This window comes from Cryptomeria japonica, chromosome 4 (genome assembly GCF_030272615.1).
Source record: "Cryptomeria japonica chromosome 4, Sugi_1.0, whole genome shotgun sequence".
Classification (NCBI taxonomy): Eukaryota; Viridiplantae; Streptophyta; class Pinopsida; order Cupressales; family Cupressaceae; genus Cryptomeria; species Cryptomeria japonica.
Window position 1 is genome coordinate 368,221,218 of NC_081408.1, and position 18,009 is coordinate 368,239,226.

Sequence of the window (18,009 nt, forward strand, 5' to 3'; positions counted from 1 at the left end):
AATTATCTTATCGGTTGGGTATCTTGGAAGCATGAATGGCTGTCCATCATAGCACCCAATCCTCATGTAGGTGAAGGTGGGAAATTGTAGGAATAAACACCCATACTCAGACACCTTGACCCATGCCTCATCTGATACTCTTTTATTTCTGAGATCTCTATCAAACTGACACATGAAATATCCGAAGAATGCATCTTGGACTCTTCTAAAATGTAGCCTGCTAGGTTTCAATGGCAACTGGTCATAATATTCCCAAACTGGTATAAGCGAGCGATCACCCTTGGTAGAAAGACCTGGAAAGTGTCTAAGTGACGCTGCTAAATATACCAAATAAGAATTCATGAAGAAGGTCATAGTGGTAGGAACTGCTGCAAGTTGTTCGCACAAAGCATCGCTGATGATTTCACCCCATGAAATGTGATGCGACTGCCGTATGAACATGATGAATTAATACATCCATGGCTCAAAGACATTGGAGTGCTCAAGGCCCAACATTCTGCTAAGAATAGTGATGGTGTCTCCTATCTCCCACTTGAAATCACAACGGTACAACTTTGCCCATCTTGAGAAGGAAGGACGTGGCTCTTGAATCCACCTATTGATGTGGCGCTTGCAATCTTTTTCTCTTTTCACATAATACTCTGCCGCACTTTCTTTGGTGATTTCCATATAAACAGGTGCAGGAGGTATTTTGAAGACCTTCTCGATTGTATCCGCATCAAGTCGAATTATAGCTTCACCATCATCATTTTTGATGACTCTTGACTCTTTGTCAAAATGATGGGCGCATGCGAGAACAAACTTAGGTTCTAGGGCAGCCACTGGGAAAGAAGATGCATGATGGATATGGCTGTCCAACAGCCGCTGCAAGTTGTTATCCTGTGGATCTTCTACCCTGTGAATGAATTCTGCCATATCAACGTGCCCTATTTCTGTGTCCCTGATGCGATCCAATGGAGAGGATACCTGGGAAGGTGTAACCTCATTCTGGTATTTATCATATTTGTATTTCATTTTCTTTGGAGTTGGCGATGCTGACAAATTTGACATTGATTGTGAACCTGGAATGCTGTGATGAAGACTTAAAAGGGTTAAGGCCACATCATAATCAGCTGCAAATATCATTCTTTCTTTTTCAAATGGGTAAAACTTTGATCTCTGAATTTCACGGTTTTGTGAGAAGAAGAGGGAAGACATGTAGAAATGGGGAAATCTTGACTTTGACCAATTTCGGATCTTGGGGGAATTTTCGCAAGTATACAAGTTGGAAAGTACATACATGCAATCGGGATTTTAAAACCCGAATACAAGTATACTTGTAAATTTGAAAATGGAGAAACGGATGAAAATCGGGATTTTGACTTGCGGGAAATGATGGAAATGGAAAGTACGGATATGGGGAACGTGAATGGATAGAAATGGGAATATCCGGGATAGTCATTTTCATGAAAATGGGAAGATCTTTTCAACATGTAATCCGGTTTTCAAAACCCGAATTTGCAAGAGAGGGGTATTTCACACTTTTCAAGCTTGGAAATTTAACCAAAAATGATTAAATTCCTTAACCGTAGGGGAAGAACAAGAATTTCCAGCGAACTCGTAATCGAGATTAAAAATCTCGAATACAAGTTTAAGATGGATTTTTAGGAAGAACAATGCGATTTAACAATTGCATTTCAAAGGGAAGATTTCTTTCATGAAAACCAATTTTAAGGGAAGAACAACACATGCGAAGAATGTAACAAATAACGAAAAATGAAGAAAACATGAAAATAATAAAAAGAAGAGAAGAAAGGAAGAACATACCTTGATTAGAAAATCAAAATGCTTCTCCAACAATGCAATACTTCTTGAGATGAAGAAGCAAAACTGGACTTTTAAACCCTTATCACGTTTTTGTTAAAATGCCCCCAAATATGGCAGCAATCTTAAACTTGGAAGACCATAACGCCAATGAGAGTGTGCATCCAAGCAAAACGCCTAAGGTAGAGGAAGAAGGAATGATCCAAATGATTGAAAACGCTGCCAAAGAGAGAAAACGTGGTCAAAGGAAATCATGTGGCCACCATAATAAACTCCAACGGCACCATTAAATGGTGCGAAAACCCTCTCTCCCTCTACGCCTAGGTAGAAGAAGACAAAACGCTTAAGGAGGCTGCAGATTTATGAAGTAAAAACGCCCAAAATGTGGGTTTAAAGAACCACGTTTTTTGCTGATTTAGCTCCAAAAACCAGTCAATATAACCTCCATTTGGCATGAAAGATGTTGATGATTGCATGAAAATAGGGTAGAAGCAAAAACGCCTTCCTCATCCAACGATTTCTCCACAAATTTCGCCTTGAAATGGTCAAAAATAGTTTTTCCCTTGCATTTCGGGTTTTTGGGAGCAAAAGACAAGTTCGAAATACCCAAGATCATGCAAATCGGGTTTTAGAAAGAAAACAACAAGTTCGATTTTTCACTTTTTCCATTTACAAGCCAAAATTGGGTTTTAAAAGACAAATGACAAGTTTAATTTATCACTTTTTCACTCATCAAGCCAAAATCGGGTTTTAAAAGACAAATGACAAGTTTAAATTTGTCAAAAATGCACTTTTATGCCAAAATCGGGTTTTAAAAGACAAACTGCAAGTTTTAAAAATACTTGCACACATGTAATGGGGATTTAAAATCCCTATTACATGTGAAAACCATTAAAGTAGGGGTTTTTTGAACAAACTGCAAGTTTACTTGCAGTTGAGCCAAAAATCCCCTATTTTAACTAAAAATGACCAAAAAAACAATAAAAAGATAAAAACATTAAAGGGGAAACTTAAAATAAATTACAAGTGACATATTTAGAACAAAAGTGCACATGTAATTGATCAAAAATTCCCCTACAAAGACCATAACAATGAATATCATTAAAACTTGCAGTTTGAAGAAAATTCTCCACCTGCAGTCTGGGTTTTAAAACCCGAAATTGAAGGAAAGGCATAGCAAACGAACCCAGAATTGGACGAAATTCGAAACGTAGTTCGAGAATGGACTGAGGATCAAGCCAGTCCAAGGATTAGTCGAAATTTTGCCTCGGGAGGCGTGCCATAGAGTAAAAATTTCAATTTTTTCATAAAAATTTCACTGTAGTGGTCCTTCATTTTTGGAAACAAAAATGAGGACAACAACAAGGTCGGGGTGGAAATTCCTCCTGAGGAAGGAATTCATTGTTTTGTGAATTGTCCATGTCTTCTTTTCAACATCCCTATTTTTTAGGGATCCTCCTAAAATTTAGGAGCCAGGTTCATTGGATGGAGAATTCTGCCACGATTCCGAATCTATAACAATTTCCTCATTCCGGCGAGATTCGGTGTCTAAAAATAGCAAATTCAAAAAATTTGCCCGAGGGGAATTTTACTTTCTATTCCCTCCTTGACTCCTTGGATTCTATGCCTTAGGCGAAATTTCAACTTCTAGCTTGGGCGAAATTTTCTCTATGTGGAGGATTCATGAAATTTATCCATCTATCCTTGCTTGACCCATTTTGGCACCTAATTGCATCCTTGGGCAGAATTTTCACTATGCCATGGATTCATGGAATTTTCCATCTGTCCTTGCCTTCCTCATTTTGGTGCCCAACTGCATACTTGGGCGGAATTTTCCTCTAGCCAAGGATTCATGGATTTTTCCATCTGTCCTTGCCTTCTCTAGTTTGGCACTTGACTGCATATTTGGGTGGAATTTTGCTTATGCCAAGGATTCATGGATTTTTTCATCTGTCCTTGGCTTCTCCATTTTGGCGCTTGACTGCATACTTGGGCGCAATTTCCATTATGCCATGGATTTATGGATTTTTCCATCTATCCTTGGCTTCTCCATTTTGGCGCCTGACTGCATATTTGGGCGGAATTTTGCTTATGCCAAGGATTCATGGATTTTTCCATCTGTCCTTGGCTTCTCCATTTTGGCGCCTGGCTGCAGACTTGGGCGCAATTTTGCTTTGGCCATGGATTCACGGATTTTCCTTCTGTCCATGGGAATCCCATTCTGGCGCTTGACTCCACATTTGGGCGGATTTTTGCTTTGGCCATGGATTCACGGATTTTTCATCATTTAATCTCCCAGACTTGGAATATTTTGACCTCCTGTGACTTTGAAGTGTTTTCCCGAGCTTTCCATTTTAGGAATGGATTTCCAGCACTTGACCCATTTTTGGCTGTCTTTGTTTGCTGTCTGACTTTTCGGAATTAGAAAAGTTTGCGAACGTCTGACCCTTGTTGCCTTGTCTGACTGACCCTACCATTAATGACTTTCCAAAAATAGAAACCTTCAAGGTGTCAGCGTTAGATCCCTAGACAGGGTGCAGGAATGACTTACTATAAATAGAAACTTACTAAAAATAGAAATTTCTAAAAATAGTAAGTTTGATTTTTGGCAAAATGACGACATTTCGGGACTCGGAAAAATCCCTTAAAAATAGGGACTTTCAAAAAATAGAAAGTTGCTTCGTTTGGGCTCAAATTTTACTGGGAGGTCCCTTGAAGGGTCCTGATTCCAGTCGTATGCTCAGTGTTCCAAAAACCCTAACAGGAACCCCTAAAATCTAGGGCAAAAGGCAGAAACCCTAAAAAGGGACAAAACATGCCCTAGACTTCATAGAATTCACTCGACAGAGAAGCAGATCAACTCTAATTGACCCCCAAACATCCGCAAAGCGGAGAGATTGAAGAGATTGTTATCAACACACAAAAAAACCAAGACCAAACGACCAAAAGGGCCTAAAAGCTAGGGGGTCCCTATCTAGGATGGGGTGATGTGTGATTAGGTCGCAACATCTGGCGACGCCACGGGTGAAGTGTTGAAAAACACTTCGAGTGTTGAGAAACACTTCAGGGTTTGAACCCAGAGTAAAATTCAAGTGCGTAGATATCAACCTTGTTCCAGGAGATCATCAAAAATCTTAGAATTAGTTATGGTAGGCTAGTGGTATCTATACTTCAAAAGCATCCGGGACATTGCCTCGCTGCCAGTCAGGCGTCCATAGCCCCGACGAGGTTGTCTCTGGAATTCCACGAACATAGCTCCATTGTCGGCTGGGCGTCCATAGCCCCGGTGGAGTTATCCACATATTCCCAAAGCCAATATTTTGATATTTCTTTTATTTTTTTATCTTTCCTTCTTTCTTTTCTGATATTTCATCTTGTTCCCGTCAATTCCTTTGGCTCATAGGCAGTGAAGCCTACTATGGGTTTGGAGATTCCAGTGGCGCTGAAGCAAGATGTACAGTTTTCACCAACCATAACTTCTCCTAAAAGATCTGAATGGCTCAGGATAGAGGTCCGGGTACCGTGGAAAAGATAGGCCAAATAACATCACCACCCCACCAAGAGACGAAGACTCCAAATACTTTAAGGCCACCCAAAAACCCTAGACCTAAGCAAAACCACACGAGTGGACAAGCTCGAGGGAAACCGGCACCGAAAGCCGCAAACCAAAACCAAAGCAAAAGCAAGCAAAACACACCAAAAGGAAAGAACCCAAAACCCTAAACTAATATGGTACAAAGAAGGCCTCATAGGACGGTCTATGATTGGAAATAATGCTTAAGGAACTGCCCATTGACAGGCAATGGGACGTCTTCTCTGGTCAAAGCCTTTAATCTGAATGCATTATCCTAGAGGATCTCGGAAATCTAATAAGGACCCATCCACAGCTTGTCGAATTTGTCGTGATCACCTCTTCTTTCATGGGCCTTATCCCAGTACAAAACCAAGTTGGAAATCTGGAAACATTTGACCTTGGCATGTTTGTCAAACCATCGTTTGACCACTCCCTGATGCTTTGCAAAGTTGTCTAATGCTTGGTCCCTCTTCTCCTCAAGGTGTAGTAACTATGTGAGACGTGTCTGAACTGCATCTTCACCATCCAAGTATTCTTGTAAGAGCTGCAAAGTCGGGATTCTCAGCTGGATGGGAAACACTGGATCTTGTCCGTAGACTAGGTGATAGGGAGATGTTCCCAAGGAATTCTTCACTCGTGTCCTATCTGCCCAAAGAGCAAACCTTAGTTGCGTATGCTAGTCCTTGGGATTCTTGTCCAACAGTTTCTTGATAGCACTCAATAGATTCTTATTTGTTGATTCTGCCAGCCCATTTCCCTGGGGATAGCAATTCGAGGAGAATTTCAATGTGATTCCGTACTCGAAGGCCCAGTTAGAAAACTTTAATGATGAGAATGCAGGGCCATTGTCACACACCAAGGCGCGTGGACATCCAAATCTTGTGATAACGTTCTCTTCGAGGAATTTGATTACTACATCAGAGGTACACAGTTTCAGGGCTTGGGCTTTAGACCACCTAGTGCAATAGTCTGTGGCGGCAAGGATGTATTTGTGCTGGGCTGAAGAAGGGGGGGTGATTGCTCCAATAAAATCCAACCCCCATTGGGCAAATGGCCTTACTTCAATGACTGGTTGAAGTGGCATAGCAGGATTCTTTTCTCGAACAACGGTTGTCTGACACGTGTGACATGCCTTCACATGCTGGTATGCATCCTTAAACGGTGTGGGCCAATAATATCCTGCCCGGGCAATCTGATGTGCTGTAGCCAAACTACCTCCGTGAATGGTTCCAAATCTACCATGAAACTGTTCCATAATTTGTTTGGCTTCTTCTCTGCCTACACATCTTAAGTATATTCCTTCATGATTCTTCTTGTATAGGTCAGCTCCTTGCAACATGTATCTCTGGCTCTTCATTCTTAATGCCCTCTTCTGGATAGGGTTCAACTGCGGAGGGCATCTGTGGTTCAGTAGATAGAAAACAACTTCGTCGTACCATTCTCTTGGAGATACCTCTTCCAGAATATAAGTCTGTTGTATAAGTCCAGGCCCTGTCGTGGCAATTGTCTGTGCTAATGCTTGACCTCAGACTATCTTCATTGGTTGTATCTCGATATCATATTCTTGGATCGTGGCGACCCACTTGCCTCTTCTCTCACCCAATTCATTCTGCATCAATAAAGTCTTCACAGCCGCATCAGGAACAATGGCGAACACCTTGCTTCTTAATAAATAATGTCTGAACTTCTTAATACCCTTGACCAATGCATAGGCTTGTTTCTCTATGTTTGGGTACCTCAACTCCACATCTTTCAACGGAGAACTCATAAAAGCAATTGGATGTTCATCTTTCTCTTCATTCCTCTGGGTGAGGACCGCTGTGCAGGTATGTTTTGAAGCAAAGGAATACAAATAGAAAGATTTGGTATAATCGGGGCTAACCAAGATCGGAGCATTAACAATTGCTTGCTTTATTTCTTCAAATGCTTGCTTTGTTGGAGTCGTCCACTCGTTCTTTGCTCCTTTCTTCAACATGTCATTCAGTGGCTTCACGATCTCGACGAATCCAGTAATAAACTTCCTGACGAAGTTAATCTTGCCAAAGAATGATTTCAATTCTCTTTGACTGGCGAGTAGGCCGATCCTTGAAATGGCCTCGATGCGCTTTGGATCAATAGAAATCCCTTTCTCGGAAATAACGTGTCCAAGAAGTTTCCCTCAGTAACGCCAAACATACATTTCTTGGGATTCAAAGATATCCCGTACCTTCTACAGCGTTGGAAGATTTTCCTCAGATCATCAACATAATCTTCCCTTCTTTTGGAAAATACTGTGAGGTCATCCATGTAAATTATTATGCACTTTCCCACTAAATCATGGAATGCTATGTCCATTGCCCTCTGGAAGGTGGCTCCTGCATTGATCAAACCAAATGGCATTCTTCTGTAGGCGAAGGTGCCCCACTTGGTGGTAAAAGCTGTCTTTAGTCTGTCCTCTTCCTCCACCAGAACTTGGTTATATCCAGAGTATCCATCTAGGAACGACATCATTTGAGATCCATTGACGATTTGCAACACCTCGTCCAAAGATGGCAGGGGGTAATTATCTTTCTCAGAAGCCCTATTCAGATTCCGGAAGACTATACATAACCTTATTTCTCCATTTTTCTTCCTCATCGGAACCAGATTGGTGACCCACGTCGAGTGCCTGACTAGGAATATTATCCTTGCTGAGAGCAGTTTCTTAACTTCTTGATAAATCAGTGGTTCTAGCAATGGATTCACAGGCCTCTGTCTCTGCCGGAATGGCTTGTTTCCTGGCTTTAATGGAATTGTGTGGGTGAAAAGAGAAGTATCATAGGTTTTCAAATCCTCGTATCCCCATGAGATAACATCAGAGAATTCTTTCAGGTTCTTTAAAACTCCTTCCTTTTCTTCTGGGGTGCAAACTTTCCCAATGAACACGTTCTTTGTTTCTCTCTCTTTCCCTAGGTTCACAGCTTCACATTCACTACCTTCTGTAGTTTGATTCTTGCTCAACCTATCAGGATCAAAGAGTCTTTCTAACTCAATCATTCCACGAGGGATAGTATTTGTTTTCAAGTTCATTATCCCGTCGGCATCAAATTTTGCTTCTTCAAGCTCCTCTTCATCAATAATTTGTGCCATAAACACATCTGAGTTTGTAAGAAAATCCAAGATGTGTTCATCATCTTCGAACACTTGGAAATTTGTAACATTGTCTGGCACGGAGGGAACTGAAGTTAATTCAACTGTAAACTTCTTCAAACCTTCCATGGCGAGGGGCTCCAGGGAACTGGCTGCTCGAGCCAACGCATTTGCGGCCTCATTGTCACCTTTGTGTATCGTCTTGATGTTGAATGCGTCAAAACTCTAGATCAGGTCCCATACTTTGTTACGATAAGGACACAACCTTTTGTCATGACAGGCATATAATTTCCTTATTTGCCGCACCACAATTTGTGAATCTCCCAGCACGTGCAAGGTCTTTGCACCCTTCTAGATTGCAAGGAGCAATCCATGGACCAATGATTTGTACTCGGCTACATTGTTAGTGCAGGGGAATTGTAGCCTGTATGCCGCCAGGTAAGCTTCTCCAGTTGGACTAATTAATTCAATTCCAGCGCCACTCCCATCCTTGGATTTGGATCCATCAAACCTTAAGGTCCACATTTGATTAGTATTTTGGATTTGGGGTGGTTGAATGGCTTCTTTCTCTTTTTCTCCCTTTTGAGAATCCTTGTGATACAGAACTATCCTGGAAGGGGCTCCAGGATTACTGGTCTCCAGCATATTTGCTATTGCTGGGTCTGAGGGGACCACCTTTACTACTTGCTCAATAGCAAGTTTACACATTTCACAGGTAAGTTCTGAATGGAAGGTGTTATGAATTCTGCACCAATTGGGTAGCAATAAATCACGGGTGCCAATGCCTCTTCCCAATTGGGTCTCTTGCTTTACACTTCTCAGGACGAAATCTCTGAAACTATCAAACATATCCTTGCCTCCACCTGGCTGTTCTTCAGGATCATCTTCAATAAGAATCTCTGTGGAGTCAAGCATTTCTTTCCTCTGTTCCATCTCTGTTGAGCCATGCAGCATCAAAATCTCCTCAACCTTTGGCCTGTAAGTACCCAAGTCGGTCTCCAGAAACAGGATCTCATTGTCTTCTCCATATTCAGTGATTGTCAGGCGCAATTTGGGCGTGCTATAAATTCTGATCTGGTTGGGAAAGCTCTTCCATGGAAGCCACATGTGGGAAAAGCCGGTAGAGATATATCCATTTAACTTCTTCGACCAATCTCTACTTAGCAACATGCCATATCCGTCTGGGATGTCCACCACTGAAATATCAATACAGCTCTGCACCCTAGGGTCGACGGCCAATTGCATGTGGATGTTGTTGAGTTCCCCAACAACGGGTACTTTAGTCTTGTCAAGCTAGGTGACCTTCTCGTTTGTATGTAGAGGCATTAATCCTAGTTTCTGGCATACTGCCAATGGCATTACGTTGCTTGAAGCACTAGAGTCTATCAGGCAATTGTGTAAGAGTTTGCCAAAAATCCTGACAGAGACCAGGAAAGGAGCAGGGTCGTCCCTTCCTGTGTAACAAATTGTGGGCTTCCTCCTCTATTCACCACCGTTGATAACTTCTTGGTTTCTCGCCTCTTGCTGTGAGTCTTGACCCATAGCCGGTGTTTGAATGATTTTAGTAAAAGTTGGCTTCATAGGTTCACTGACCTCTTGAGTCCTTTCTTCTTTCTTTGCTGCAGGGGTTCTTTGCAGAGTCGGTTGAGTTGTTTAAGGATTCTGCTCTTGTGGATCACAGGGAGAATTCTACACCATTTCGATAAAGCTTGGGGGCTGCTGCGGAGCGTCGAATGCATCGGGGAAGACTGGTGGTACATTTTGAACAACGTTTGTGTTTGATGCCAGGTTTGAATTGTTGGGCGTATTCCTTTGAACATTCGTCATGGCTTGCGGGTCACTCCTTGGTACTTGAGCATCGCTCAGGCTTCCCAACAACGAATCTCTCACCTCAGGGATTTTCATTAATTCGAACAAAGGCAAGCTTATCTTAATCTTCTTGAACTCTTCCAGAACGTAAGAGCTCAATCTTTTCAATTCTTCCCTGGGAGGATTATCTTGTTGTCTCTTTTCTGCAGGTTGAGCAGATGGTTGGACTCGTTCACTCTGAGAAGCAACTGCTTGTCTGTACTCTGGCGAATCCCTTGGCGGACTAGGAACATTGCTGGCGTTGGGGTTTGGAGGAGTTGAGAAATTATTTGGAGGGATAGAAGACGTGAGCGGCTCATGGTTCCGATAATTTCTCTGATACGCCCTTGGAGCGACATTTCCATTTGTTTGTTGAAATGCTTGAACCTCGCCAACCGCTTCCACTAGAACACTATTATTCAACGGAGGGAAAATGTATCCATCTTTGACTCGAGGTTTGTCAGGCGAGGCTTTTGATAATCCTTGATATCTTGGGGCCTCCACAGGGCCATTTGCTGATGTTGGTGGGAATTTGTAAGATCCCTGTGGTGGTGTATAGTCTTCAAATTCAGGTGGAAATCTGAAATCTTCTAGAATAAGGGCCTGGTCATATCTTTGCGTCGGGACTATCTCATATCCCGTTGTTGGAGGATTTTCAGGACCTTTAGAATTCTTCATCTCCTGTCGGAAAATATCAGCAGCTACTTGGAATTCATGACACTGCAGCTCAGAATGCTGACTAGTATTGTGTAGCCTACACCAAATTGACAGGGCAGCTTCTGCGAGGAATACTTTATCTGCCAGCCGATTGTCAGAGGGTGGCGGATTGTCCAGCGGTGAAGGCACACCCCCATTATTTGGTGCCGTGTTCCATGCTTTCTTATGGAACCCTTGATTACTATTGTTATTTTGAAAACCATGATTGTTGTTTTGATGCCCGGTATTATGTCCTTGATGGTTTTCATGATGGTTTGGAGGGTTATTATGATACCCTCTGTTGCCTCCTTGGTATGGCTGATAATTTCTCTACATGTTTTGCATCTGATTATTCTGATTTCTAAGGTAAGTCACCTCGGTAGACAACCTTTTCACTTGCTCTATCAGTTCTTTCATATCATTCCTTTCTTCTTGAGTTCTAGATGGAGTGGCTGTGTTTTGTAGATAGACTGGCTGCAATGGCGGGGCTTGTGACATTGGGGCCCCTGGATGAGGCACTAACTGATGCACTGGCACGGGAATTGGATTGATAGCAGGGAGATAATTTGCTACACCAACTTGTGGATTATAAGGCATCGTTCCTGCAGCAGTCGCCGGTAATCGTAGGCTATTCTTGAAAGATTGATTATAGGCCGCTTCATTATAGAGGTGAAAATAGTCCAGTGCAACATAGTATATATTTCTGGCCGCTTCATCATTCACATTGTAAGGCGAGCGTAGCCTAGAATAAGCTCTCTGGAATCTATTGTTAAAGGTGCCAATTGGCTCCCGTTCTTGTCTCCTTACTTCAAAAAATTGCCAATACACTTCCGTTGGGGAGACTGGCAATCTGAACTTTGCCAAGAATGTGTCTTTCATTTGTTGCCAAGTTCCAACGGAATCCACCGGCAGGTTAATGTACCAATAGAACGCCTCTTCGCCCAAGGAATATGGAAATAGTCGGTAGGCGACATCCTCGTGCTGGATATCTCTATTCTGGAGAGTATCTTCAAATACTTTAATATGTTCTTCAACAGTACGATTGACATCATTAATGTAGAACTTGGTGCATAAATGCTCCGGATTCTTTGGCATGTCATGATATGCGGCAAAGGAAGCGAGCGGTGAGGCATTTACAGGACACCAATTCAGTCCCGGGGCTTGTTGTTGTTGCTGTTGTTGCTGGTGTGCCATTGCAGGTATCGGTTGCTGCTGAACAATTGGTGGTGTTGGTGCTTGAATGAATCCTCGCTGAATACCCACACCAGCTACTCTTAATATTGTCCGCTGGGATGGTGGGGTCTGAAACAAACGTGTAAGATCTTCAACACTTGGTGAACCTTGACTTGAGGATGCGGTTTCCTTCTTCCCATGTCTTGGCTTGAATGTAAGCTCTTGGAATTCCTTTGCTCCTGGGGTAGATCAGTTGTACTATGAGCAACCATAGTTATTTAATATGTAATTAATGTAGCATAATAAGTAGTAATGTATGTTGCTCTTTAGGATTTGGCAGCCTCTTAATAAGGGACATTACACCTAGCTAAGGAAAGTTTGCACTCCTATCATAGATGGATGGATTGATATTAGACGTTAGCCACTTATAAATTTTGTAATTACATGTGCAACTAGTTCTTGTTTTCTTAGAGTTGTTCATTGCTTAGGGGATTGCAAGGATGCAAACATTCAATTTCAGTTTTTGATTTGATTCATTCAAAACTCAACCCATGTTTGTAGATTTGTTGACATGATGGTGGAGGGTTCTTACATGCCCATTTTTTGGACCCAATATTGTTCATGCATTGAACAACACAATAAAAGACACTGGGAAGTTAGATTGGTTGAAGGCAATGATGGATGTTTATTTGTAACCAGCACACCGCACTTGCTTTTTCAGGAATTTTTCAAAGGAAGAATTCCTCGAAATCGTAGAGGCTAGATATGCTAGCTACTTCATCTTGCTAGAGAGGATGCTTGAGGCGCAATAGCCTCAACAGTTAATGATGGTTAATGTCGAGTTGGTATGTTGTTAGAGGCCATCACAACTTAAGGGATGAGTGTCAAGGTGAAGATCCTTGATGATGATTGGTGGTCCAATTTGAGTTAAGAAATTAGTAATTTTGTAACTTGTAATTTTTTTAATTTTTTGTATTTGAAAATTTTAGCACTCATCGAGTATTCTTTTTTGAAAATTTTGTTTGCAAATATATTTGTTCTTTCATCTCACTTGTATAGGTGATTAGGTATGTTGATGTATATTTTCCTAGACTTGGAGAGATTTATGAAACATTTAACAACATTCTTGGCCAGATGAAGCAAACCATTCATAGTAGGTACTAGGGACCATAATTTAGGATTTTATGAGTAGCATCTTAGGTTCATTTCAACATTATTGTGGAATGCTATGACCACCTTGCTTGATATGGCAACTTATAATCTAAATTTCAAATGATATTCACCAAGGGGTAGGAAGGCACCTGTATTTGAAGATAAAGAGGTGAAAGAAAAAAGGGCTTATGAAGGCCCTTCAAAAGAGAGATGTAATTCACTAAGGAGGCATCCAAATTTCAAGAGTAATGGATCACTTTTGTCAATCTTTGGGTCTAACATTTAGCAAACTAAAGGTCAAGAGAGATAGGACTGTTCTAGCTCAAAATGATTCTATTAGATGGTGGGCATGGCATAATAATGATGCAATAGAGTTGAGGATATGTGGCACTTGCTTCCTTTCACATGTTACCAATTTTGTCCACACACAATATTATTTTTGCCTACCTTTTGATGAGCGGAGAAGATTCTTGATAATGATTGGTGGTCCACTTTGAGTTAAGAAATTAGTAATTTTTGTAACTTTTAATTTTTTAATTTTTTGTATTTGAAAATTTTAGCACTCATCGAGTCTTCTTTTTTGAAAATTTTGTTTGCAAATATATTTGTTCTTTCATCTCACTTGTATAGTGATTAGGTATGTTGATGCATATTTTCCTAGACTTGGAGAGATTTATGAAACGTTTGACAACATTCTTGGCCAGATAAAGCAAACAATTCATAGTAGGGACCATAATTTAGGATTTTATGAGGAGCATCTTAGGTTCATTTCAACATTATGGTGGAATGCTATGACCACCTTGCTTGATATGGCAACTTATAATCTAAATTTCAAATGATATTCACCAAGGGGTATGAAGGTGCCTGTATTTGAAGATAAAGAGGTGAAAGAAAAAAGGGCTTATGAAGGCCCTTCAAAAGAGATGTAAAGCACTAAGGAGGCATCCAAATTTCAAGAGTAATGGATCACTTTTGTCAATCTTTGGGTCTAACATTTAGCGAACTAAAGGTCAAGAGAGATAGGACTATTCTAGCTCAAAATGATTCTATTAGATGGTGGTCATGGCATATTAAGGATGCAATAGAGTTGAGGATATGTGGCACTTGCTTCCTTTCACATGTTACCAATTTTGTCCACACACTATTATTTTTGCCTACCTTTGATGAGCAGAGAAATTAGTGGCTGTGCATGATGCCTAGGGACTTGAAGATTGTGAAACTTATGAGTATTGCTAAATTCCAGCCACATGTTAGGATGTTGATCTTGAAGATGCCACACATATTGATGGAGGCATCTGAGGGATTGGTTGGGTGATGAGATAGTCTCTCATATTGAGAGTGACTCACACTGAGACTCAGATTTTGATGCAGAATTTCTAGCCGGAGATCAGGTGCAACAGCAGGAGATTTATTTGTCATGCTTTTTTTCTACATTTTGCTCATTTTGTAGTTGTAGCTCTTGGGCCTTTTGTTGTTTATTAAACATTAATGTTATGTAATATTGTTCTATAATATGATGACTTCTTTATGAAATGAATAAATTAAATTGCTAATACTTTTAACAATTTCCTTGTTTTTTAATTGTTGTCCACAAAAAGGCCTCTCATCCCCTGCTGTCCCAGAAACACCATGGAAATAAGTAGAAACTAAAGTAAAGGGGCAGCTTTATATAGAGATGGTCTTGATCAAAATCTGGTTCTTGCTTTCTGCCTTGAGATGAAATGTATATTTGGCACTCAATGCTTTATTGAATATTATCGTTCAGTATACTGTATAGGCATCATATATTTGGTACTTTGTGCTTGATTGAAGATGGTTATGCACTCTCTTTTTACTTAGCTATTGAGTTTGCCTTTTCTTGGTAAACCTACTCTTTGGCTGAATTGTAGTTTTCTTTTTTCGTTTACGGGGAAATGTTTGTGGGCAGTCTTTTGTTTGTGGTTTTTTTAACTAGCTGTACTTTACAGTCTCATTTACTCTCGTCTTCATGGATATTAATATGTTTTCCTTGGTTTTTCTAAGCTATATCTTTAATTATGTTGGTTATATGTTCAATATATTTGAAAATATTTATTGTTATCTGGTGATGTATGCTAACTGAATTTGGGCCTGGGTGATTTCTCTCTACTCAGGGCATTCATTTCCCATTTTCTTTAGGGCAATTTGGAATGATACATCATCCTTCTGTTTGCAGGGAGGTCTACAACAAGTCTCATGGTTCCAGTTTCTGCCTTCAGAGACAGACATTGGCACTTTGAGAGACAAAAGGTGTGTTATTGGACATATTATAAATAATTGATGTGTATTGCAAAAGCATTTAAATAATACGAGAGAAAGTATTCTTGAATGTGTGCAGTCTCTCTAAATTTCTTTTCTCTAGCTTTCTACCATTGAGGTCTGAAATATTTGGGGATGCTTGTTAAACAGTGGAAAGATAGAGGACCGAAAAGATGCTGCTACTTTTCTGGTTCTTTCAGCACATGCCCATTTGCAAAATGAGGATTCTTTAAGCACATGGACTAACTCATTTGTGGGGCCATGGGACCCTTCTCAAGGTATCCACAACCCAGGTAAGGATGATGAGGAATGGGCTAGAGATTTTTTACTACAAGACCTTTTGCTTAATTAAAAGTTTAAAATTAATGTTGCCGACGTCATACTTACAGATGAGAAAATTAAACTTTGGCTCTTCCTGCCTGGACGCCAATCAAATATCGGTGCATCTGCACAGGCTGCTGTGAGCGGTCTTAAAGGTGATTTATTCGACCTGCATTAGAAGTATTGCATGTTTCTTGATAATAAATGTCTCTTTATTTGATAGCAGGCATACTTATTTTGATATTTTATTCAGTATGCTAAAAAAGGGCTCAGAGATTAATAATTAAGCTATTAAATGCTATTAACAAGCAATCAAAGTAAATAATTGAGATTTTCACTACGTTATATTGTGTTTGTTTGTTGGAAGCCAGTGGTTGGAGCTGGGCTATGGTCTGCTCCAGGTGATTCTGAAGAGGTGGCAGTTGCCCTTTCCCAAGCATTAAGAAACCGCATTGAAAGGTTTGCTAACTGTTAGACTTTTCTGGATGCAATCATGACTTATGTTTGATGCTAGAATTTGTTTATTTTTTCTCTATTGGTGACTTTTTTAGTATTTTGTTTTTGGACATGAACTTCTACATTTGCAGAGCATTTAGAGGACTCAATTACATGAGATTTGGAGATGTATTTGTTAAATGCCAATCCTTTGGGCAGGATAAATTCAGCTTCAGGTTTGTCTTTATTTCATTGCTTGAGATAGACAGAGAGAAACATTCTTCTTTACTTTCAAGAATTGGGGAACTTTTGGTATCTGATTATATTGACATTTTTGAATTTCACAACTCTTTTGCACTTAGGTACTTAAATCTGGCAGTATTGTTTAAGTAAATTTTAAATACAAATTCTTCTTTGAAACATGCCATTTGACTGGTCAATGCAACAGTTCGAATAAAGACCATTCACTAAGAAAATAGGTTGTCAGTAGACTTGGCTGTATACTTGTTTTCTTCCCATATAACTCAAGTATGGAAAGCTGTTGTAAGATGTTAGACATTATACATCATCAAAATTGTATTTAGTCATACTGATGAGAATACTACTTTGTGCTTTGGGTAATTCAGTACCCCCTAGATTGCAAAAGTATGGATGTAATATTTCATGTTACCTTTAAGTCGTAGTGTCTAGTGACTTGTCCTAACCTAATGTATTTTTACCCTTGCTCTTATCTATTGTACTGAATGTACTTTCTGAGTACCATTGGTCTACTATGGTCATTTTCAGATGTTAATACAATTTCTTTCTTACTTTTTTTAAACCTTGTATCACATTTCTTATGCTCCATATACAAATTGGTAGAGACATAGTTACATGCAAATGACATGTTGGACAGACCTGTTGTCACAAAAATTTGTACCCTTGCTGAGTTATCAACTCAGCAACCTTGTGAAACATGGAAAGAACCCCGAAGTGTGGGACCTTGTGCAATGGGGTTGAATCTCTGGAGAAGGCCGACTTCCTTCTCAATCCAAGTGTAGGTGTTGAACCAACTCAACACTCCAAATTCTACTTATACCTATCCTAATAGCTTGTAGAGGCAAAGAGAAGAAAGTAGGTGATGGACCAAGATAACAGATGTTCCTCTCCCCACCCTGAAATGACACAAAGAATAAATCTAAATACCCTGGAGATGCACAAACTTGAGTTGCATGAATGACCCCAAATGCATGTATGGAGATTAGAATTTGCTGAGAGTCAAAAGGGGAGAAGGTTTCCCACAAGTCACACTTCGAAACAAGTCAACATAACATATACGTGAGACAAAGCCACAAAACATACACATACACTGAAGGTAAGAAAACATACACAACATGCATAAGTTGAAGGGAGGCAAGAATGATAATTTCAATTCATTCTCAGGCCAATGGCTAAGCTTACAGTTGTAGAAATGCAAGAAAATATACAAGTCTTCAAGAGAAGTGGAAGAGAAAAGAGTAGTTCAAGCTAGTAGGGAGAGAACCTTTTACAAAGAGGCTTAACAACCTATATACAACAAACTAGTCGCATAGGAGAGACCAATGGTCAAGGAAGAGAAGCCTTGACCTTGGCGTGCACAAAGG

At 40.3% G+C, this 18,009-nt stretch overlaps 1 protein-coding gene across 5 annotated transcripts in view; it reads left to right on the plus strand.

Annotated features, from left to right (window-relative positions):
* LOC131047154 (mediator of RNA polymerase II transcription subunit 13) overlaps positions 1-18,009 on the plus strand; it is a 171,810-nt gene that overhangs the window by 38,230 nt on the left and 115,571 nt on the right. For all 5 annotated transcript variants that reach the window (XM_057981012.2, XM_057981031.2, XM_057981024.2 and 2 more), the window contains exons 3-7: positions 15,549-15,622; positions 15,782-15,924; positions 16,021-16,107; positions 16,324-16,411; positions 16,540-16,623. In XM_057981012.2, the coding sequence (XP_057836995.2) occupies positions 15,549-15,622; positions 15,782-15,924; positions 16,021-16,107; positions 16,324-16,411; positions 16,540-16,623 (476 nt within the window). The remainder of the gene's footprint in view (positions 1-15,548; positions 15,623-15,781; positions 15,925-16,020; positions 16,108-16,323; positions 16,412-16,539; positions 16,624-18,009) is intronic.